Source organism: Fundulus heteroclitus, chromosome 21 (genome assembly GCF_011125445.2).
Source record: "Fundulus heteroclitus isolate FHET01 chromosome 21, MU-UCD_Fhet_4.1, whole genome shotgun sequence".
Lineage (NCBI taxonomy): Eukaryota > Metazoa > Chordata > Actinopteri > Cyprinodontiformes > Fundulidae > Fundulus > Fundulus heteroclitus.
Window position 1 is genome coordinate 7,957,316 of NC_046381.1, and position 25,448 is coordinate 7,982,763.

At 38.5% G+C, this 25,448-nt stretch overlaps 1 protein-coding gene across 7 annotated transcripts in view; it reads left to right on the forward strand.

Annotated features, from left to right (window-relative positions):
• tmem108 (transmembrane protein 108) overlaps nucleotides 1-25,448 on the forward strand; it is a 62,453-nt gene that overhangs the window by 24,369 nt on the left and 12,636 nt on the right. For 6 of the 7 annotated variants that reach the window (XM_012872319.3, XM_036125190.1, XM_036125193.1 and 3 more), the window contains exon 2: nucleotides 9,366-9,449. In XM_012872319.3, coding sequence (XP_012727773.2) covers nucleotides 9,410-9,449 — 40 coding nt within the window. In that variant the 5' untranslated portion in view covers nucleotides 9,366-9,409. Of the gene's footprint in view, nucleotides 1-3,814; nucleotides 4,016-9,365; nucleotides 9,450-25,448 lie in introns of those variants that run through there. The other variant, XM_036125197.1, reaches the window with a different exon arrangement.

A 25,448-nucleotide genomic window follows, 5' to 3' on the forward strand; every position in this document is an offset into this window, starting at 1 on the left:
GTGTGTTGCTGTTGTGAAACTCCACTAAATTTTTACTCCCACAGGATAGATCTATGATGTTGTATTCTGTTCTATTTCTGGTCCGCTTCTCTTACTGGCTTCCGTGTTTGCAGGCTGCCGCTCTTTTGCCAAAATCAAATACCAAATGCTGCACTCTGTTTTGGGAACCCTGGGAACTCTCATATGATTGGCTGAGGAACCAGGAAGTAAACGCGGGCTACACTCTGAACCGAAACAGTTCCATACCTACCTCTAGGTTTGACATGAAAAAAATGCGATTAACATATTGTTGATGGAGAGGACCAATTGTTTATAGGGAATGTTACTTTCATCCCAGGTGAGATTGATTTTTGTTAATTTTGTAGTAAATTTCCTACTTATTGTAAGATATTCTACCGTGGTTCTTTACATTTTGAGATTTATGAAACCTGTTTCTTGGTATTTTTAATGCTTTTTCGTACATTTGGGCCATTTTATATTGAGACAGGCATGAAATACCCAACATGTATGTATGTATGTATGTATGTATGTATGTATATGTGTGTGTGTGTGTGTGTGTGTGTGTGTGCGCGCGCGCGCACACACACACACACACACACACACACACACACACACACACACACACACACACACACACACACACACAAGCTGCTGAAAGATTAGTTATCCTTCAAAACTAATCAAAACTAGTCAGTTTTAAATAATATATTTTCAGCTGCTCTCACCAAACCTCTCTATGGACTGTTATTGGTGTCTAAGCACAGCAAGTGAGTCGCAGCAGCAAACATAGTCTCTCTTTCATTATCGGCACACACACGTGTGTAGTACACACGTGTGTGTGTGTACTACACACACACACGCGCGCACACACACACACACACACACACACACACACACAAGCTGCTGAAAGATTAGTTATCCTTCAAAACTAATCAAAACTAGTCAGTTTTAAATAATATATTTTCAGCTGCTCTCACCAAACCTCTCTATGGACTGTTATTGGTGTCTAAGCACAGCAAGTGAGTCGCAGCAGCAAACATAGTCTCTCTTTCATTATCGGCACTGCAAAGGGTGAAAGACACAGCAGGAAAAAGTGGAGATGTTTGACCACAAAATGATGGAGGCGGCTCTCAGTATAGTTTTACAAGCTTAGCGAGCAAGTAGGCTTATGAATGTGAAACTGGTTGCACGAGTTGCTGAGATTTGTTCTAACTCATATATTTCATCATGGGCTTTGATATTGATAATTTAAGAAAGCCTTGATTGGGACTGTGATCTGTCACCTGGAACTTGATCCGCACTTTAGTGTGTATATTTTAGTTGGAAATTAATTTTACCCTTTGCTTAAAAAGCCCTTAGTGCTGGGGAACATCACTTTTTCCCCCTATCTCATAGAGTTTTTTTTCCAGCCATTACAAACTCAATTTAAATAACCATCATGTTAATGATCACGTTTTTCAAAGAATTTTGACATTTCTGTGGACTTTAACTCACGTCTATGGCTTAAATGTCGTTTGAAATTGCATCTAAGCATGTTATTTTGAGCACAGGAGAACACCTTGGGGCTTATTAAAGTGAGATTTTATGGTGCAATGGGTGCATATAAAGTCTGTGACAGTCCTAGTAAGAAGGGTCTTTTTATGCTTCTATTTCTGGCTCTGTGGCTGGAACAGGTAACTTTAGCATGAGGGAAACATCAAACTGAGACGCAAATGTTCTCTTGATAATTGTACTGCCAGTAGGGCCGGACGGGAGGCGAGTGTGCAGACTGATAACCTGGCACAGCACCAGCAACTTTCTCTGCCACGTTTACCTTCCAGGCGGACTCAGATATGCAGTGCAGCACAGCGTCTTGGCCTTAAGGCTCCTCATAGAAAGTTAGCTCCTGCTGCTCGCTTTAATTTGGGCCTGTCGATTCTGCCACTTAATAGATGCAACCATTTATTGTGTTGGTGCGTTATCAAAGCACCACAGGTCAGACACTGAACTGCTGGTGGTATGTTAACTGAAGGAAACATAAGATTTTATTTGATAAAGATTCGTTCATGTTCAGAAAGCTGTAATAGGATTCTATTTTATGCACAAGCAGACACAGTCTAATATAATTTGTCAGCAAGTGATTTTGCAAGCTGACGATCAGAAAGACATCAAAAGCTCCCCGGATATAAACTCTCGCTTCAGAGTCACAGCAACAATATCCGGCAGATTAAGACGTCATCATCATCCTGAGCTCAGGAAGCACGCTGACCACGAAAAGCATCGGGCATCGTGCTATCAGGGGATGTTTGCTGATTTCCATCAAAGGGTGAAACGGCATCAAAGGAAATGTGGACATCCCCTGAGACTGCACGTCCCCTCTGGGTCTGTGAGCAAGGGCAGGGCCGTGTAAAACTTGAAATGGAGCTGAACTTTCTGTGATCACACCAAGCCGGGGCTTCAATTAACTCAGAGCTGTTTAAACCAGAGTTTTACATGCATAAAGGGAACAACAAACAAAAAAACACTGTGTAGGACTTTGCTACGGTCAGACCGCAAACTTCAGTGTTTTTTATTGTTGTTTTAGAACACAGACCAAAACAAAAGCAGAAAGGCATGAGTTTCAAAATGTTTTATACATTTAATTCACATGTCGCGTGCATTCTTATTCAGCTTGTTTGAGAGTACTTTGTAAATCCACCTTACAATGCATTGTGGGCCTTTCTAAAAATCAGGATGCTTTGTTTTAAACTATTGCACCGTAGCTCTGGCGGCATGTTTAGGGTTGCTGTCCTGCTAGGTGAACCTTTTCTTCATGCCATAAAGGCCAGATTTAAAGGGTCTGCATCTGTCAACAGGTTATCTTACCTGATTTACAAATAACTACAGCTCCTCCAGAGAGTCTTGGGCTGCCTTTCTGATTAATGCCGTTCTCGTGTGGCCTGTAGGTTTAGGTCAGCGGTCACCTTTACAATCGCCAGAGCCCTTTTGTCTAAACCTACATGACCATTAGTGGGAAGAAAAATCAAAGATAACTGATTAAAAAAATAAAATAAAGACTATATAATATTAGTTTGGTCAATTTAAGAACTACGACTTTATATCTTATTTTAGATTTCAGAACAAGGGAAATGAATTGGGCTTTTAAAAAAGAGGAGAAATACATTTCTTAGCTAGACAACAGCATACTTGTGAAACATAGAAGAAAAGGCATGTCGTTTGCAGCCTAATAACTAAAAGCGTAACTTTTTTTCCTTGAACCTGTCATTTTATCATAGAAATTCTAAGCAGGTATTACATGAAAACATACCAAAAAATGATTTAAAAAATTCCCTTTTTGTTTCTGTAATATAAAAAGAGCTATTGTGCAGAGCCTAAAGAATCACATATAGTTTCAGAGCCGCAGGTCACAGCTCACTGGTTTAGAGAAATAACCATGTTTTGGGTGGTTTGCAGTTGTGCAGTGTGCTCTTTCCATTTGCAGGTGATAGATTTGAACACTGTTCCTTCTTCAATGTTATCCCTAACTTGTCTGTTAGGGATTGCTGCTTGTTCACAAATTTTTCTAAGAAACGTCTGCAGCCTTCGCAGCGCAGCTTCACACTGATTGCTTAAAGCGTGAGAACTTCACCTAAGCACCGGAGGGGGGGTGGAGGCTAAAAACCTGTTGAGAGTCCAGTTATCAGTTGACTGTGGGAGCACAACCCTTTCACACCCTCATCACCGACTCCCATACTCCTCTTTCTCCTTCTCGCCCTTCTCTCCTGCTGTGGAAAAAGCCTCCCTTGCCCACAAGCCACTAAGGCCTAGCAACAGAATTGAGGGAAGTCCAAAATTAAAGCATTGTTGTCCCTGCAAGCGGTGGTCGCAGAGCAAGCGACAGTCTTATTTCATTCTGCCATCTCAGCTGACCTTGCTGCTGGCCTCTATAGTCCCCTGCCAGCCCCTCCACCCCTCCTCCAGATACACCATTCAGAGCGGCAGTCCTTGAGCTACCGGGACCGAGACCTGTCTCCGAGTGCCAGAAAACAAGCAAACCGTGAGTGGGTTATCTTATTCAGTTTGGGTTGTCTGAGGATTTCTGAATCGCCCCCCCCCCCCTTTTCCTCCCCCCGACATCTGTCTGGGCTGTGAAATGTCTGCTTGAATGAATGTGAATTTACAGTAATGTACCATTAAGGTTGCCATAGTGAGGGCTGCCGCCTGTGAGCTTGTCGGTTGCCATGCGAGCCCCCCCCACCCCAGTTGAAGAATAGGCAGCATTTGAAAATCAGAAAATGTTATTGTTGTTTTTCTGTTTGTTTTTAAATGACAAACACGTTGCACCGCTTATGTTTCTCCACGGATACATATTGTTCTGTTTTACTTTCATTTGGTGTGAGATGCTTTGTCTTCTTGACTCTTTGATGTTTTTAGCTTTTTTAAAATCTCATTATGTAAAGTCCATTGAAAAGGGGTATTAGAACACATTTTCTACAGTGTATAGCTGTGATTTGCATCAATTTGTTGCATTTATTATCTTGAGTAAAACAATCTTTGTAGCCGGAGATAATAAAAGTCCACTGTTTTATGTTGCTTTCATTCTTCGTTTTGCTTTGAAGGCATATGAAGACTTAAAGCCATCGGAAGGCAACAATCCAGCATCAGCCTTCTATGTATTTTCTTCATATCATATGCAAATTTATCACCAGACAAGCCAGGCTGCCACAAGTTTTGTTTTTATGTTTTGCATATCAAACATGTGCACCACTGCCACAGAATTTACACATCTGTCTCATGCATTGCAACACCCAGTAATGACATTACTTAATCTGAGCCACACTATGCAGATGTTTTTGTCACTGTGGCTTACTGGTTGCTTGAAACTGAAGGTTGAACTGGCAGGAAGACCGGCACTCTTGTTATTTTGGATATTTAGTATCTGACTACTCGGGGACACTCGTCGAGCTTATAAATTCATTCTCTGAGGGAAAAAAAGAAGAAGAAGAAAGCAGAAAATAAAACATAATATTTTTTATAAAGTTAATTATGATATCCCCGTGTAGCACAACACTGTAAATTTGACATCCTTGATCCCAGTACACATGGACTATTCAGAACCGGATTGCGTGTGCTTAAAGGATAACTAAACTCAAAATCAACTTTTTTATTATTATTAAACTGTACAAATTGATGTCTTCTAGTGCTGTCTACATATACCAATCATTATTTTGACAAATTACTGATAATTTTTTGAAATCCTGCTTGTGTGTCTAAACCTGGCTATGTGTCGCCCTCCTAATGTTGGGAGAGTGTACTGCATTTTAATTTTGGATCAGTAATGTTATTGGCTTGAAAAATATTGTGACATCATCGAGAAAAACTCACGTCAGTAGCTTTGCTGCTGTGGGGATTAAAAGTCTGGTACGCCTCCCAGGGAGTTGGAATAGTGAACTTTGTGATTTTTTTACTTTTATATTATCAATTTATTAGCTGAGCATTCCATTAGTTTATTTAGCATTTATTTACCTTGTTCTATTAGCCCAGACAACGCCCAGCCCTCATCCCCCAAACTTTCCTTGGTCCGCTTGGCACCATCTCCTTTAAGCACATTTTTCAATTATTAACATGGAGTAAGGTTCTGGTACGGGGGGTGAGTTATACTTTAAAGACGCAACAGAATAATTCCATAAAAGCTTTTGTTCATTATATTTAGACCCACATAATGTGCATTTTTCAAAACGGCAGCTTACATGGCAAGAACGGACACAGTGTGACAGCATATTTAGCCTCCACAGCATTAAAAGTCAGCCAGAACATGATGGTTTAGTAGCATCTTAAAGAAATCCTCAAGTGCACCTAGAACTAAATACACTCCCATTTATGAATGAAGGAACATGAAAGCAGCTTCTGTTTTGAGCATTCATAAAACTTCAGTGGTGTCCTACTGGTTCTGCAGTCCTTGATACCAGCTATTCCTGTTATGCATGTTGCAGACCACTGTATTGGAGATTAAACTGAGATCACTGATGCAGTACTAACTGGAAAGCTCCACCCAGGACCTTCAGGTTAATCTCCCTCCGTTCTTGGTCTGTTTCAGGGATATTTGGCTCATGATTCTTGCAGCAGAAATTATATGAGCAGAATAAAGCCCTCCCTTCCCAAAAAGACTTTGTTTCTCATTAAAGATTTCTGTAGATGAAATGTAGTGATTGACTGAGTTCAGGTGGGGTCAGTTGGGGGGTCTTGTGAAAACAAGTCAAACATTCTGCCTGTTACTATGTTCTATTCCCCTTGTTTACCTGCCCACAACGTCACCTCAACTCTACGATTTGCAAACTCAAAGCACGTCTGTCCACTTATGCCGGTCTGTCCCCTTATGAGACTTTATCACTGCAGAGAATTTCATCCTGTTTAACCGAAAATGCACTGAAAAAGATAATACTTGCTAATTAAACAAGAACAACAGCATAAAGATACAAATGTAAAAATATGCTGTCAGTTGCGTGTGGGTGTGAGGATGGTAGTTTAAGTAGCTTGTGTCATTTCAAATATTAAAATGACAGTAGACATTTTGATTTCTATTGTTTGTATCGTGTTCTTGCTCTTTTAAAGTTTTGAGCTGTGTTGAGAACGGAAAAAAAGGAAGAGCAAAATTATGCTCATATGTCCTAGCTCTTAAAAGGTATTTATAGCCCATAAGGTTTTCTATTTTAATATCTTTGTGTCCAGTGTTTATAATCTTTATTTCTCAACTGTATCAGGGGAGTTAACCTGTTTTCTATTTTTCTATGCTCATAAAATATTTAGCCCTTTGCAGTATTGCAGTTATACCTGTTTGCATCCCTCTGCATCCCACCGGTTTCTTTGCTCTACTCTAACTGAAAAAACACTTATTCTACAAACAACTTAAAATAACAGTAATTATCTTAACATATGCCTTGTGGCAAAATAAAAAAAAAAGGATTGTGAACAATTATTTGGCCTTTTTTAATGCTACTTTTCTAGCGTCCTTTAGAAGCTAGCTATGCTATGTCCTGTAGCACTTAGCTATGCTACAGTGCTAATACTAGCTTCCATGTTAAGCAGGAACTACAAGTAGTGACAGTTTTTAGCTGAAACCTTTTACTTTTTGGCTCGTGTGTCTGCTTCTGAACAATTCATTAACAATGTATGAGTCTTAACAATACTTTCTGGCCAGTAAGTCATGGCAGCGGAAGCTGCCATTGCAGCTAGCTGTGCTCCAGTGCTTAGCCTAGCTTGTATGTGCACAGGACCAACAAGTGTAGATTCAGGTTAAGCTGTAATATTTTTATTGTTTGCCTCCTTTATGCTTGCCTCTTAGCTGTTAACACACCACAAGAAACGTTAGAAAAGAAAAGACAAAAATCAAATCCAATTGTGTTGTGTTTTTTATTCTTTTTGTTGTTGTTGATGTTGTTCTGCTTCTTTGTTTTTGGTTGTTTGTAGCTACTCAACAATGTTGTTCTGCTGTCACTAAACATCCAGCACTTTCACATCGCCTTCACATTTTGCTCCACATATTTACAGCCATTATGCAGTTGCTTGTGCACCATTGACAGCTCTGTGGGCATAGTGACTCAGATGAGGTGCATTATGGCTTTATTTAAACATAAAACCTCATGAAAATATCAGCTCTTTGGGCTTTGTTATCTGTCCCCACCTGTGAGCCACAGAAAGACAAACTGGCTACAACCTGAGCCATCATCTTAAGGGGGAGTGAAATCCAATTTCACATTCACAGCTGATATCTCTATGTGTGCAACATCCTATTGTTTTAGACCAGGCCGCTGTCTGACATTTGAATCATGAATACTGACCTTTACTAAGGCAAGACCTGCAGGGCTTTAAATGTTGCTCCGAGTTCTTATGACCTCCTGGATGACTCGTTGATGTGCTCTTGGAGTAATTTTGGTTGGTTGGCTAATCCTGAGAAGGTTCATCACTGATTCCTGTTTTCTCCCTTTGTGGATAATGACTCTTACTATGGTTTGTTGGGGTCCTTAAAAATGGCCTGTTAAATCTTTACAGAATGATACTCTTCATTGGCTTTGTTTCCTCCCTGTTCTTCCAAAAAAAAGTTAAAAACCAAACAACTGGACTTTTGTCCGAAGTTTGAAGACGTTTCGCTTCCCATCCAGAAAGCTTTCTCAATTCAAATGTCTGGAGTAGTGTGGAGTTCCAAGCTTTATATTATTGCCCAAAAAGCCCTTGTTTTGGCTTAGATAACATGCAAATTAAACCGAAACAGGTCCACCCCTTAGCAATGGGGAGTCGTTAGGGTCATCGTTGGCCTGGCTTACAGGGGAGATGTTGTGATCACCTGCATGGAGGTGAGTATTGAGGTGAAAATTGGAAAGAATCAAACCTATTGCTGTGTTGTAAGTTTTTTAAAAGTTGAAAACCTGAGTCGTCTCCACTGTTGAAACCTGAGTCCTCCTCCTTCTCCCTGTTCTTGAATTTATTGATATCAGGTGTTTTTCTTTTTCGGATCTTTTACCTTACTTCACGCTGTCGGATATCTACAGCTGAGCTGCAATTAATTAAATCCCTATTTAAAAACTGTGTTCTGTGTTTATTTAGATTATCTTTGTCTGATTTAAAATGTTAAATTAATAATACGTAAAGTTGAAAATCTCACAGTACTGTGAACAATATTAACACTATTATATTCTTTTACTTTCTTTGCGTATACATTTCTGGTCTAAATGGCAGGCTTCAAAAATCCTCTTCAGTACAATGTCATCTTTTCTTAAAACCATATTCCCAGTTATTGTTGAAATGTACATTTTGACTTCCTTACACATTCCATGTTTGAGCATATGCTTTAATCCTATAGTCTGTACTTTTAGAGTACATTTTAAACAAAACTGGCTTTACAACATCATCACATGAGCAAAAGCTGGAGATTATTTAGACTTTTATTTACATTTTTCATGTGAGTGATAATTTAATGTGAATCCTGCTTAACCTTTGAATGTTTTTTTTTATTTTAATATGATAGAATTGGTCTGGTAATGCCTTCAGACATATTTTGTATATTTTGAAATGGATTGATATTAGCAAGTGTCATTGTGCAGGTTAATTTCCATTAAAGAATGAAACTCAGAAAGTGTCACATAGTGCATGGCTCTTTAGTGTGAAAGGTTAAATGTGGCTTGTGAATGGCTTTTCATTTAGCAGAAGGCCAGATGAGAATCTTTCTCAGATCACCGTTCGTTACTTGCTGAAAATAATGCATTGGTTTGGTTATGGATGTGACTGTAAGAGGACAGTCTTTATGTGTCTACTCTTTAAAAATCTGCCCAGATATCAAACTTAACCATGACTTGGATGTGATTTTGATACCTTAGCCGCAGGTTTCACGTTCCTTCTTTTTCTTTGTGCAGAGAACCATGAGCACTGTGGAGGAGGAGCCGGATCACTTGATACCATGAAGACAAGTCTGCAGGTCCTGCGCTGCCAGCTGCTGAGTGAGTAGATGATGTGAGGTGGAGATGACTGGGGCAGGTTTCTGGGTCAGCAAGATAGTCAACATATTATCTGCAGATGGATAGTTTGCATCTTCACATGGTTTCTAAGTTTCTTTATCTTGCATAAGAAAACCAGTTCCATTTCTTTTATGAAATAAGTCAATATTAGCCTAGAATCATAATAGAAATACAACCAGCTCCTGTAGATTTCAAGCTTGAAGTTACAGTAGACCTTTTTCAAACCGACCTTCATTCAATATTGATCTATACCAAGTGAGATATTTTGAACTCTATTAGGGGCCAGGAGTGTACAATAACATACATTTATTAATTTATTAGATAAATATCCATATGTGTAATGATTTAAACTTCACTGTAATGGTTACATTTAATTTAAAAAAACATCTATAATTATTTACATTTGTCAATTTATGTACTTTTAATTACTTGTGTACTTATGTATAATTTTAGTAGTCAAATAATAATAATAATTGTAAAGATTTTAAATAAAAATGCTTTGACCATATAAATTATATTTTTTGCAGGTTTCATATTTAAATCCTGGCCTCTGTGAAATATGAAAGTACATTTTAATTTTTAGTAAATGTTTGTATTTATACTTGAAACAAGGGCTAAAAAGGGCTTGGGAACAAATCTTGATGTTCACAGTGATGCACTGAAATCACCGTTAAAAAATAATAAAGACTTTTATTACAAAATGTTCTGTTATGGCTTAAACTATCATGGGGTGCTGATAATTGCCCAGCAGACAGTCATTGTCAGAATTCACAAGCAGGGAACAAAAGATATTTGATAAATTAGCTGTTTTTTTCAGAGTGCTGTATCCAAGCATGTTATTGGAAAGTTAAGTGGAAGGAAAAAATTGGTAGAAAAAGTCAGTGCTCTGTACACGGGCGTACATAATTTTAACTCTAAACTATATTCTTTAAAATGAACAGAGCTCTTGAAATATATCACTCAGTGTTTAATGACTCAATACAACTATTTAACTTTTTGAATTTAATATCTGAAATAAACTGATATTCTGTCTAAGAGTGAAAATATCTATTAGGTATAACCAACCAAGATCAATCTCAGAATGTGGTGGTTAAATTATTCTTGTGCTTTCTTTTCTAATTCATCAAAATACCTCCAGAATTCTGCAGTTTGAGAGCATGACATGATATGTACACTGCTTCCTCCTTTTACCGCTTGTCAAGTCTGTGCTGTTTGAAATTTGCAACCTCAGGGAGGAGATGCCCTGAGCTTTGGCAGGATCCCAGCGTGGAATGTCACATGAATATGGAGCATTGAGATCGGATTGAGAGCCACCAGCGCTCCAGGACAGTTTGCAAAAAAAATGGCTGATGATATCTGGTATTCACCACCCAAACGGCACCTCAGGCCAGAAAAGCCCCTGGTCTCTGACAAATCTGCCTCAGTCCCTCAGAGGAGATAAACCCAGACCGCTGTGAGCTGAACCCCTTGAACTGTCGCAGAGCTGGAAGAGACGTCATGTTGGCAAGGAGGAGACAGTTAAAACTGTGGATTAGTTTTGTTCAAAGTTAATATCACGACCATATTTTGGAGAAAATTGTGTTTTACCCCAAGTAAATCCTGGCTTTGAAATTATAATCCCAACTTTCTTTCATGTTTTCTCTTGGAAGTTTAGCTGTGCCCCAAGTTTCCCCTGGCACGCTTTAATCTGGTTCTCTTTTTAGGGTAGGTAGAGTCTCTCCGAGCAGCGTAGAGAGACAGGTCTCAGTGGAAGAGCCATCTGTGGGAGAATAAAGACAAGATGATGCAGCAGATATAACAATTAAAGGATCGTCTACCATGCAATCTGCTAGTGGAGGACATTTCTCCTCTCTCACATCATACTAGCCAGACTTTCTTGTTATCTTTTAAACAGAAATTCACAAACCAGTTGATGCTTTTTATACAGTCAACTAAAGAATATGCAAGATCTTTTAAAGTTGATTATTTGCTTAGTTTTCTGTTCTGTTTAGACCGGGAAGGTCCAATGTGTTGGGCAGGGGCCAAAAGGGGGTCTTGGTCTGGTTCTTAGGGTCCCCAAATGCAATTCGTTCAGGTAGTCGATACAGATGGAGACCTTCTACTTTTAATTTAGGGCAAAATTATTACCAAAAAACATGTAATCTTACAATTCTTAATGTTAGATACAACACAAAGTATTCATCTTTTAATAACCGCGGTTGTTGCATTCTCTTTAATTTCATAATTAATACGACTACGTCTGTTCAATGAGTTTTAGTCATAAGCAGTCTTGTGACACTCAAGTTTGCTTTTATTTAATCGCTTAAATTACGCTAAATACAACAAATGTGACCCAAAATCCTGTTTTTATAGTTAAGAAGGAACTATTGTTTTTACAACCGACTCCCAAAAGAGTTCGCAAACAGGATGCCTTTGTTTTATAAAGGTAAACAGGAAAAACTCCTTTGACTGTTAAAGCTCCCTTTTCTAAAAACAAAAAAATCAGACTGCTTTATTTGCGTAATATTGCACAATTAGTTTATTGTTGAGCAGGGGAAAACCATTCATTATATAATTTTTTGTGATTTTAGTTTTTGTCAATTGTATACCATTCACTCGATGATTTTGAGCCACGTCACACAAGTTTGGACACCCCTGCTGTAGACAAGGCAGTGGTCCACTTAGCTTTAGGAGCATTTTTATGCCTTAGTAAACTTAGTTTGATTTATAAGCAAATTAAACATTAAATCTTTATGTTTTGGACAAAAAAATTGTGTTTACAAATCAGCTAAAATGTGAAGGAAACTTTGAAAGCCTAATGAACTACTGATCCGGCACTTTTGAAGCTCTTGTAGTATGGAATTCCACACATTTCCACAGTAAGCCAACAATAACATGTCTAATATTCTGGTTATGTGTCATTCGCTTATTTTAAAGTTTCCATTAGCAGTGGACACGTTTAGATTGTTTTTTTTAAGTGGTGAACCATAACTGTGAACAACTCCAGACTCAATGTGTTGCCCAGACTCCAGAGAACTTCCTGTTTAATGTCTCTCCTTCCTGTCACATCCATTGCTGCTGTGACAGCAGCTAAATTGTTCCCCAAGTAAACAGCGCAGGGACTCTTTGTCACTCTTGTTTCTGCATTCTCTCGCTGTCTGATTCTAAGATAAACAAAGTTCAAAGCTGCTGTAACCTGACAAACAATTTCTGAACCATTCAAACAGGAAGCCATTACCCCGTACCAAAATCTTAACCGCTTATCTCTGAGCTAACATCTGTGGAGTCCCAATACCCTCCTCCCTCCTCCTCCATACTCCGCCTCTTCACCACCACGCCCATCCATTCCTCCTCCGGCGTGTCCCAGACGTCCACAGGATGTGCCCTATCTATCTGTGTCCACCCATGGGACGGAGATCTACCCAGAATGGTAGGCATCCACGCCCAGAAGCCAGCCAGAGGAATTTGTCTGTTTGTGCCTTTGCTAAGATGACGCTATGTAGGACATTCCATCAAGATGAACTCCAGAAACATCTACACTTTTTTTTCCCCCTTTGAACTTCACTGAAAGATATCTGAAGGATAAGAGATTATTATCTTACGTGCAATAAAGGCTTTAAAAGGAAAATCACTGGATCTAACATCTTGCCGCTAATTTAACTTGTTCAAACTGGCACCTTTGATAGCCTCAGCGCACGTCTAAATAGAAATATTGAGGTATCATACAGAGATTCAGGCACAGAAGGAGGTGATTAACGTTAATATCTGTAAAGATTAGTTACCAAGGCAGAGTAGATGCAATTTGTCGTTTAGATGTCATGATAAACCACATTTTTACAGTTTTCCACTTTTCTCAGTCAAAGTTATTGCCTATGTCAAAGTTATGCGTGACCTAACCCTTAACCCTGGTGATTAAAGAGCCGGACCTTCTGACTGGCGTTCGATCAGTCGGTCACCTGATGCTCTCGAGTTACCCTGTCATGAATGCATGTGGTAGAGTTAGAAATAGGTGCTTTAAAAGTAACCTCCAGTTGTAATATTAATGATGGAATCATTTATTGGCATAAATATTTGAAGCTGTTGTTTATTAGAGATTCAAATAGTTATAGCAAAGGTCATTATTGTCCAATCCCATTTTTTTTTACAACAACTGCCTGTAATGCATAGCTGCCCCCACAAGGGGTTAGTGTTACGAAGACTCTTCTACTGCAAGGCTAATAACGCGTTCCATGTGTAACCCGGGTGTAAATCCCAGTGATTTCCTGTTACAAGTAAAGATAATGGAGAAATATCCCATTGATCAAACCTGAGCGGGGAAGTATAAAAGATTAGGACATGTTGGGAGAAGCAAAGCTGCAGGTGCTAACTACTTAGCCGAGATGAGACGGAAAAAACCTGTTTGTGTGAGATATAAACTGCGGAATTGGCCAGGTTTTGACAGCGAGCTGAAGGTCCAGGCCTAGAGCCCAAGAAAGATTGCACTTTTGGTGCATGAAGACTTTTGATCTCCTGAAAGGCTGGTAAGAGCCTCCTTACAGCCAACGAACAATTCTGTTTCCACTCTGCTCTGACTTTTGTCAGTACATGATCTGCACTGCACCAAGCACTTTAAAAGTGGTCCGAATTCTCGACCTCCAAGAAAATTTAACTGGAACGGCCCTTAAAGTCGGTATTATGAGTCGGAAACTTGATGCAACAGGATGGTACCCGACTTCTGTATTCACAATATATTCCTAATCTTGCAACTCTTTTGTCCGGACCTCTGAGGCAAAAGGAACGCACCATAATTCCTGGTTGTAATTCATGCTACTACCACAAGGGGACAGCATTGTACTAGCTAAAGAGGAAAACGGGGAAAAAAAGAGTTATGGGCTTCATCTGAATGCATCTTTTGTACTACGTTTTGTAGTACATTTTCAGAAGGCTATAGGCCTGGATTTGACTAGAATCATCCATATGCATTCCCGTCACATAATAACGTCGTAGTTAAAGGCTTTCCGAAATTAACACAGCAGTCCGAAGCTCCTTTCCTCCGTATGATAGAGTTCTTACTGTTGACCTTATGAAACGTCAAGGAGCAGGAGCTAGTAGCTATAATTAGAAGTTTTCAGATGGAGCCATGCTCTTTTGAAAGCAGTTCAAGTTGAGCAGTGCAGTTACGTATATTGTTGTAGTGATATACAGTTATATTACTCTTGATAAACTCCATTTCAGTCCTGGAGTTAGGCCTTAGTTTTATTTTTTCTAGATGGATACAGTAACATCAGAAACTGTCAGATAAATCTCTGTTTTCTGTTGCTAAAGACAAATCTGATTAACTAAACAGGTCTACAAAAGTGAAAGTAGACATTGTCACGAGAAATGCCCATTTTTAGCCCCCAGATCAAAAAAGACGTGGCCTGGCAGAAGGAAAAGCTACAGCAACTGTTTTTAGAGTTGAAATAAAAAATTAAAAAAAACGAAGTGATAGCTTTCTGTGATATTGCTGTGAAAAATATGGTAGTTCCAATCCCGCCATTATTAGGATAAACTTTGGAAATTAATAGCCTAATTAATAAATGACTTGCCCAATACTTTGTTTAGCAAATTAATTAATGTGCCATTAAAGGTTCTGTATCATGCTTTGTTAAGCCATCCTAATTCAACTATAGGTATATATGATGAAATACATACCAGATTATTCATTTGTTATGAAATGTTATTTGTTTTCTGGGGCTGTTATTCATTTATTTATGTGTTTTTTTTTACTGCAGCATGTAACCCTAACTCGACATTACTGTTACCATTTAGCAAGCGGTTGGATTTACTTATGGTTCTGGTTTCTCCATCGGGTGTTTCTATTGTAGGAATCCTGGACAATCCACTTTGGTTCAGACTGAGGTTCACCAAGCAGTCATCAGTGGAGTGATGTTACAGGCCCTTAGGCTCTCCTTTAGGAAGGCTGAACAAAGCCTGAGACCTCTCGCAGCCGAAAACACATTTTTGCGACATATTTATAGCTAGCATTTGCTGTCACTGTGCAGATTGGGTGGTAAAAGAGCAACGTTGTCTCAATTCACCAGGATTACTCAGACATGCATGAACCAAGCAAAATACCCCTTTGGGCATGATTTTGATCATAACATAGTTAAACGTTCACCCAAGTACAATTTGCAAGAAATAGGCGCTTTAAATGCAACAAAGTCAAAAACAATAGTCTATAATGGACAGCAACATTGTTCAGCATAATCGGTTTCGTTGAGGGTCTGTGTTGGTCTGATTAATTTGGAGCGACCCACTAATGCTAAAGTAGTCGCTTAGCTCATAGACCCCGGGTGGATATGATGATGGTTGGTGTGGCAATTCTTAAAAGAAATAAAACACTTTAAGAATAGCATGTAGCTTATTCTCAGATTCAGTTTTTTTCTCTTCTCTCAATTCGAATTAGTGACAGACAGTAAGGATTAGGTTGAAGCTATTAGTAATATTATAAGTGCCAACATAATTATTTTACAGGAGACTAATTACCTGGAATTAAGAGTCTATTAAAAGTAAATTTGTCGGAGTCTATTAAAAGTAAATTTCTGGGTTGACCTTGAGTTATTGAACTTCTTGTCACATTTTGAAATGTGGCTAGTAATGTTTGATTAATAATTACATTAAAGGTCAATAATTGGGATTGATCACTTTTGGACTTCTGAAGGGTTATTTGTAATAAAAACGGAGCACATTAAAAAAAAAAAAAGGTTGAAATTAAAGATTTAAAGCTAAATCATCTTGGTGATTCAGCATTACAGTCATTAGCTGATGATTCACAAACCTCTGTAAATTAATCCAACATGATTTATCTCTTGCAGTTGGCAGCTCTGTTGCCTTGAAGCAAGTAGGTGTTTGGTTCAGATTTCAGCCAGGGGCCTTTTTGCATGTAGTTTGCATGGTTTGGTTTTATGGCTTCGTCCCATTGTCCACAAACATTCATTTGAGGTTAGTTATTATTTCTAAATTACCCTGGAGTGCACACCTGTTCACCAGCCCCTGTAACCCTGCATGGATTTAGCTGGTATAGAAAATAGATGGGATGGATGGTTGATTTTTTTTCCTCTCAATCTATGATTGGTTGCTAAAAACCAGTTGAAAAAAAATTTCTGGATTTGTATCAACTTATTTATTGCTAACCTTTGGACATCCGTCACCCTGTGTGGTGGGAATAATATGTGGATGTGTGCTGGCTCTGCATGTCGCCATTATGCCTACTCTGTGTCCCCTTAAGTAAAGTTGGCCATTATACTGATTCATTTCCAGGTGTTAAATAATCCAGCCATTATCTATACCCGCTTGTGCGTGCAGGGTCTCAGTGGGGGAGGGTGGAAGAGGATTATGGGGATCAACAATTAAACTTGATTAGAATTCTAAAACGAGGAGCAATGCATACAAGAATAACGACATATACAGTACTGGTGGTAAAATAAAAACCATGGTTTGTATGTTTCATATCTGGTGTTAGCAGGAATAATGTTGCACATTATAAGGCCATAGTGGTAGTATATTCCACAGAAGTCAGCCAAGGTCAATGATGCTGTCCAGGTGCAATAATTCAATCTTAACAGCAGTTGGCCAGCAGCTCCCCAGTCGCCCTGCTGATAAAAGGTTTTGTCTGCCTGAAGCTGATGGATCTGATCTGTTTCTGTGTCTCACCCTGACCGCTTCCTCAATGCTCTGAATTAAAGGCTCCCGCTGCTTTCAACAAAGCTCAACATTTAAGGCATACCTCGATTTGAATCTGACAATGAATATGTTATCAATTCATGTTGTGTTGCGGGATACACAGAAAGTCGTGTGCGGGGATATTCGCTCGTCATATTCTCATCTGCACTGTGTGTAGTCCTCTCCTTTTGCTCCTGAGGGTTTAGGGGGTAACACACGGAGGTTTTTTCATTGCTGTGGAGTGGATATGATCAATGTAAATTAAAATAAATGTGGTCTTTAGGAAGCTGGTCAGGACATAATGCTACATTTACTGCAGTAACTTGGGTATCTAAAAGTACACTGCAAAAAGGGAACTAAAAATAAGTAAAATTTTCTTGAAATGACTCTATTAGCCATTGCTTTGAGTAGATAAATAAGATTATCTGCCATTGGAAGAAAGGAATGTTACACTTGAAATACCAACAACTCATCTCCATCATCTTAATTCAACTGCAGTATATCTAATTATCTTATTTTAGGGGTCAAATTACTCATTGCATCGGCAGATAATCTTATTTAACTACTCAAATCAAGGACAAATGCACTCATTTCCAGAAAATGTTACTAACTTTTAGTTCTCTTTTCGGAGTATAGATGCTATACAAGGTTACTTACAGAATTGTTTTTAAATAAATAAGTAATGTTCCTAATACCGTCTAGAACAGAGGTTTAGACCTGGTCGATTGTGAGGTTTTAATTTGGACATCTCTGCTTGTAGATCATGATGATGAGATTTTTTTTCTCACAGTATGTTAATAAAAGGGTTTTTCCTCCTCCATGTTTATGCCTCACATTAGAAAAAGGACAAAATCTAACAGAAAATCTAAATTAGATTGATCTTATTTTTTGTGTTTTCATTAGGAAATGTTGGCATTTCCTAACCTTCGCTTAAAAAAAATCTAATGTCTGGAAACGTTGCTGGTTTTCTGACTACTGAGTCATTGGGCAACCAACACTTAACTAGTCTTAATATTGTATAAAGCCCATATTTTCATATAAATTTTTTTATTAAATGTAAAAACTAAATCTGTACCTTAAATGTGCTTTAGATTGCAGTGAAGAGTTGCCAAATAACAGAAGTAAACCATTTTAAAATACTGACCGGTAGCGCTGGTAGCATTTACTAACCATTGACAAAAATGACTGATGTTTGGAAACCAATCCTGCTTTGCTAGCTACTGAAAAAATCAACTCATTAAGCGCTTGTGCAACAAACACAATCTAAACTGGATATTGTATACAACCCCAGGATTTTCTCTTTAATTCCACTTTATCTGACTCCTGTTGAGTGCTGCTAATTTGCAACGAATGGCTTTTATTGCATTTTTCCTGAATTGCAGATTAGAAGCCCATAAAACACTTACAGATGATGCATCCAAAAACCAATGAATATTTACCTAAACATCATGACAAGTAAACACAAAGAGCGAACAGACTGTCAGGCATTTAACTAAATTTCAAAGCGCACCTTTTGAAATGACGCCCTGCACAGATTCTCAGTAGACCTACGTCTTGTTTCCTCCGCACACGGTGACGTTATTTCCTGTCATGCAGCTGAGCAGAGATGATAGAGCAGTAGCAGTTCAGGATCAAAGATAAACCGTCACCATTACGATGATGGACGAGTTTCCAGTGTCTATTTTTGGCTCCTTGTAGAGCATCCAGTTTGGTCGAGCTACTGCCAGCTGTTCGCTGCAAAATCAGTTAAAATACTTGCTTCGCATGCAGACTCCTGGTATTCACAGAAGCGGCGCATGAGGTGATCCCTGCAAAATGAGGTAAATATTCTAGTCAGGTTAATGCATAACCACTGGTTGCTTGCACATACCAGGTGAAGCACTGAAAGGAATGGGATCAATCCTTATCGAACAGTGGAAAACGAAAAGTTAGTTAGCAGGAGTAAATGTGATGGTTACCGTCCCACCGGTTTCTGTTTGGATCCGGTGACCGCCACTCTGGACCCGTGACATTGAGAGTAATGTTGAATGATTGGTGGGACAAAGCCTTTCTTTGGATCAGCGGGCAGGATCCTGCTTTACACCATGATTTATTGATGTCCTAGAAGGCATCAATGGAGGACTTCAGCGAACGACGCCAGCCTCCCATGCATTCAGAATAGCTTAATTCAGCAGGTTTGTTGCATTAATTGCCTTGCTCTCCATTTATCTATGTGCAATGCACGGTATGTTAAAGCCATTATTTACCAAATGAGGGTAAGATCTGATAATATTTCTGCTTGGCCATTGTTTTTATTCTATTTGTTTTTTTAGCACATGCTATTTTTAGAGGATTCGCCGGCTGCACGGTAGCGATAGCGAAGGAACTGATCAGCCAGTGAATAGTTATATCCTGCGCATAAACGATGTCTAGAAAGGACAAAGAGGCAACTTCGGCATAGCGCTACCGTTAAAGTTTGCTTGTTTGTTTTTGGAGTTTTGTGGGTCATGTGAGAAAACTGAAAACTCTGCTTAATAGATGCTTTTTGTTGAACCAGGATAAATGAAATAAAATGTGCCTCTGACATCCTCCTTTCTCTCATCTCCTGTTTTTTTGTGGAAATGAATCCCCTTTCCTATTTTTTTCCATGCCTTAGCCAGATGAAATATCCAACTGGCTCGCTCTGTTTTTGTGCACTGAACCCCCTGGCCTCCTCTTTACATGTTCTCCCACCTTGTCTCACCTCATCTCTCATCTTCCTCCTAGTGCTTCGGCACAATAACGGATGTTCATAAAGCTTACGTTGCTTCTTAGGTCTTTTCAATCATCTTTCTTGTTAATTCATCTCTGTGGAGGCCGTACCTGCTTTTCTGTCTCCATTCATCTTGGTTTGTTTGTATCTCACAAATACTTGCTAGAAGATCTACAAATATTTACAGGTGCTCACAAAAAGCTGCAACATATGTCATTCTGTACTTATATAATAGATAAGTAGGAAGTTTGTTTTCCGTATGTTGGGGAGCGGTGGCCTCGCAGGGCGTTTGCATCCTGGAAAAAGGCTCAAGTTCTCAGGTTGGAATCACTCAGACTGCCACTCTGGGTCCCAGCGTAAGACTTTTAGCCCCAGAATGCTCCCAAAGCTCCAAACAGTGGTAGCCCACTGCTCCCAAGGGCACAGGGTTCAATGCAGAGTAAGAATTTCATTTGAATGTATGTCGCAATGGCAAATAAAGAAAATGTTTATTATTTTCACCTTTCCATACGCTGTCTTGTGCTGCTAACAGATTATCTTGTTCTCAGACTCATTCAAAGTCCTGGACTGGAACCGCCTGTACCGTCTTGCCTGTCTTGTACATTGTTTTCTTTGCACTAATTGATACTGCAGTGTGTCATTATCTGCGTTTCACTGATCCGCATGAAAACACATAATTTCATTCAGCTACATGCTCTGTATGTGAATAATGACAATAAAGCCTCTAGATCTTGTTAATACCCACTTATCCCGGGGCCTATTGCCTATCTCCAGCGGTCATTAGGCAGGGTCCACCCTCGACTGATTGCCAGTCCGTCACAGAGCTGTTTCCCATATTTAGACACGTTAAAGACATGTTTTGTGTCGTCTGTGTTTAGGCAAACTTTCATGGCTGACTTGCTAAAACCCCCAAGGGTTTTAGTTTATCGTTTAATCTGCTTATAAAAGCTAAGATCGGACGCACATTTACTCTTTTTGCTGCATTTTGTTTTGGTTTTTTTTGCTCATGGAGAGTTTTACAATGAGTCACTGAAAAACTCAAAACCAGAGTTAAAGTGCTCCTCATACAATATTTAAATGCCCGAGTTCAGTCAGTTATCTACATTGGCAACTTAAAAAAAAAAAACAGTTTTCTTATTTAATGTCAGATATGATCTTTAGTGAAATATAACTCCAATAAACTTTAAACACCCAGATGGATAATAATCTCTGTTTTGGCAGCAGATGAGACTAAAACTGATGATTCTTGCATGGTTTATGATCAGCAGGAGCAATCAGGACAGAATATGTCAATTAAACTTCTTCACATTTTGTCATTTTACCAAGACTGAAAAAGAATACATGATTTGATGGAGCAATAACTAAGAAATTTACTGCAAAATATACCTAAATCATTCTCGTTTGTCACCCAGGATGGAAGTGACATCCTCTCCGTCAACAATGTCTTAGTCACATTTTTCTCCTTTCAAACCCAGAGGTACAGTCCTGAAATTCAGTTCAGAATGTAGCTTGTGATTACTTCCTGGTTCCTCAACCAATCATATGAGCCCAGGGTTCCCAAAACAGAGCGCAGCATTTGGTATTTTATGTTGGTAAAAGAGCAGCAGCCTGAAAATATAGAACACAGTAAGGGAAGCGGACCAGAAATAGAATAAAAATAAAATAAACTCAATACACCTATTCTGTGTAAGTACACATTCAGTGGAGTTTCTCAACAGCTGCACGGTTTAGAAAAAGTACTTTAGATTGTCAGTGGGAGGCTGTTGTACTGATTTCAGCCACTAGGTGTCAGTATTACTTAACACTCCTTTAATTTCTTTTCCCCCCTGTACAAATAAAAATCTGATAAGTGTGGCATGCTAATGATATATGTATCAGACCCATTTACTCTGATATCCCTAAATACAATTCACTCAAACTACATTTTCCAGCTGTTCATACAGAGGTTTTATAACACATTATATTTAGCGGTAGGAGACTTCTGAATTAAATTGGTTCCACAGGACTTTATTTAGAGGTATAAGAGTAAAGCATGTCACAATTTTCACATTTTTGTTGGAAAAAAATGTAGAAAATCGTGAGTAATTTTCCTTAATTTTCAAATCCAATGTCCTATTTGTGCTGCTCTGTCACATACATTTATAATAAAATACAATAAAGTTTGTGGCTTTATTGCGAGGATGTGAAAAAGTTAAAGGGTGTGAGTACTTTTGAGTAATACTTTGCCTTACTTACTTCTTTAAAGCTTCAGACACTTTTTGAGACTCTCCTAAATGTTTTAAAGCCCATTATCTTCATTGTTTGACCAAAGCAGCAATGATTTTCATCCTCCATGATCAGCAAGAGTCTTAATGCTTTTGATGGACTTGGTTTTATCCTTTTTCCCAAAGGATTACGTGAGAAAAGAACCAGCAATCATAAATCAACAGCAGCTCTGTATTTTGCACCTGCAGACACGGATCTGTCGTGGACATTTTAGACATTTCACTTTTTGCTTGGTCGATGGAAAACTCAGTCTGGATCCTTTATTCTGCATTTCTGCGTGATTGATTGCGAAGGAGTATGATTAATGATTCAAAAACCAAGCTTGAATTTGTCAGTGCTTTCAGTTTCTGCTGTGATTAAAACAGAGGAAGTAAGGCCAGGCCTTCTTGCACAGATGCCAGATGTTCCTCTCTGCTGATTTGGCTGTTTTTGGTTGTATATTATGTCCGCCTTCTAGTTCTGCATTCAAAACTGAATGATCTTGTCAGTTCTTCTCTCTCCTCCTCAGCTCTTTTTGGAAATGGAAACTTGGTTTCCCTGGTTACCGAAAGAGGGCCATAGTTTAACGATTGTTTGAAGACTAGGTTTTCTACAACACCGTTTTTCTTTTTATTCCCAAGTGATCCAGATTCAGAAAACTGAGGCTTTTTATTCAGAGCAAGAAGAAACTCTTCTGTTTTATGTGTAGGGCTGTGTTTGATTTTTAGCAGAAGGAAGTGCTTGACTTTGTCTGGGGAAAAAAACACATAATTATAAGTTGTAACAGGTTCTGCACACTAATTGTTTCCAAAACTCATAGTCTGGTGTTCTAGCATTAAATAGAGGTATGTTATGAATTTAGAACTAAAATGATTCAAGAATAATTACCAATCGCATATTTTTCTGCACTTGTTGCATCAGATGAAAACAGTAATAATAAAGAGAAAAAAAGTAACTTATGTAACAACGTGCTTAATAATTGGTTTGTACTTCCATCAGCAATAGTCTCTGTTTTTGGTCTGAGGCTAAAAAAGTATCTTTTTAACATTTAATGAGTTTATGTTTTCCAATCTAACCTGAGATTCCTAAATAAATCCCTTTAAATCTTAAAAAAATATTGTAAATGATTCCTGTTTTATTACAAAATGGAAAAAGATGGAAATGATCCACGTTTTTCCCCGCTGTAAACATGTCCTATTTAAAAAAAAAAGCCTGATGAATCCTGATAAAGCCTTTTATTCTATGGCTTAGGCCTCTGTTGTCTGAAAATAATAGAAAAGCATCAGCCAGCCACTGTGTTGTTCCTGAATGACATACGTCTGCATTACCAGTGATAGCACAAACTGTCAAAACATGTCACTGCATCCTACATCATGCTGTCGTAAAATAAAAAGCTGCAGAGAAAATCACCATTTAGTATTCAGCAGTGCAGCACTCCAACGACCCTGTGCACTTCTTTAACAGTATGCACATTCAGACCCACAGACTCATTCAAGAGCCATAAAGGGATTATAATGTCAGTCTGTTACAGTTTGATTTTGCTTATTTTATATTTAAAACATATCAATATCGCCTATTGTACATGCCAGATTAATAAATGCCAATGCGGGGCAGAGAAACCATGTGAAAATACAAACTGCAAAGCAGAATATGTCGCGGCTATCCGTCTATTGAAAAAGTCAGGCAACTTCAAGTATATAACTAAAAATCCCTATTTTCCTCAAATTAAATTTAAACTATGTCTTAAAGAGTCTACAACACCCAATTTAAAATGATTCAGCATAGGTTTGATTACTCAATATGTTGCATGCAGCTCTGAAAAAGCATGGTAGATGGGTGTAAATGTGAATAAATGAAAGAGATTTTATTGAGCTGTCACCTCTTTGAAGCATATATTCTGCTTTTGATCTGCTTCTATTGTCAGTAATGCATGTGTATTCCCAGTGTTCTGGTAATTCCTGACCTTCTGCAGTCCTTTTTTGTGCTATAAGAGCCTTGTTCAAGTTCTTTTCATTTTAAAGGTCCTCTAACTGTTGTCATGACTAATGCCTGTTCAAAATGAGCCTGATTCTGCTGGAGGTTTCTTCCTGTTAAAGAGGAGTTTCCCTCTCCACTGTCGCTACATGCATGCTCAGTGTTGCTGTGTGGATTGTCATCTACAATGCAAATGACTGTCGCCTGTTGGTTTTATAAATTTCCTTGTGAATTGGCGCTGTATAAATAAAATTTAATTGATACTGAATTTTCCATATGCAAATGACATTTCATTGGTTCATAAGTTCTCCAAAGTGCTCAAACAATTATTAGCTGGATTAATTGGACAGAGGGCATAAGGTTCCCTTGTAATTTCAAGCTTCTAGCATCCTGAGGTGAGAGGAGTGCCTCCAAAGAGCATTGTGAGATTAAGTAATGTTGTTACTGGGTCGTTGCTGAGATATTTTAGACTTGCGTCGATACTGTAGTGGTGAGACACATATATGATATCCAAATGTTCAAAACAAATGGTAGCTTCTCTGGTTATCTAAATGTGTGCTGCATTGTCAAATACATTATAAGGTAATACCAAAATATAATCTTCTGTATGCTTCATGTCAGCTACACTGCTGAAACTTGAGGCACAATAGTATAATTTGGATATGAGGTTGTCTGGATTCCAAAACATCAAAAGTGATTTATTTTTTCTTTTACATGTTTTTTTTACAAACAAAATAAAGATTTCCTAAATCTCAGAATGTGTTTTTAGGGAATCCATGTTCGGTGAAGAGTGCCTGAAACTTCGAGCAGTCTTGGTATTTTAGATTTTCAGATTTCATAATGATGGAAGATTCCAGATTCCTTGAAAATAAGCAAACTGGTCCTTTAATTTCGATATGAACTGCAAATATAACATGCAAATAAGCAATATTAAACTCAGTCAGGATGCAACCAACTGAACTTTCTTCTTTTCTGGAGCAACAGTGCCACCCCTGTGTATCAGAAACCCATCCTGGGCATTTGGGCATGTCAGCCATATTAAAGTTTTAATATTGGTCAGATTCTCTTAACTTGCCCCACTTAATATGTTTTTCACATCTTATAAGTTTAATAAAGTAGTGTCAAAATGAACTGCTATTTTTATCTTGGCCCCACTCTGGCTAGCCATGACATCCCATTAGGTTTAAATCTGGGGGGTCTAGAAGTGAGCTCCTAAGACTTTCACTCAGGTTGTTGGGCAGCTTTTGTGACACAAATTAGCATATTTTCATCGTTGAAGACAGATGGTATCTTTACCGTGGTAAAGATAGTAGCAAAAGTGATTTTATACATGTTTTAATCCTGTTTGAATGCAAAAAATTACATGGTTC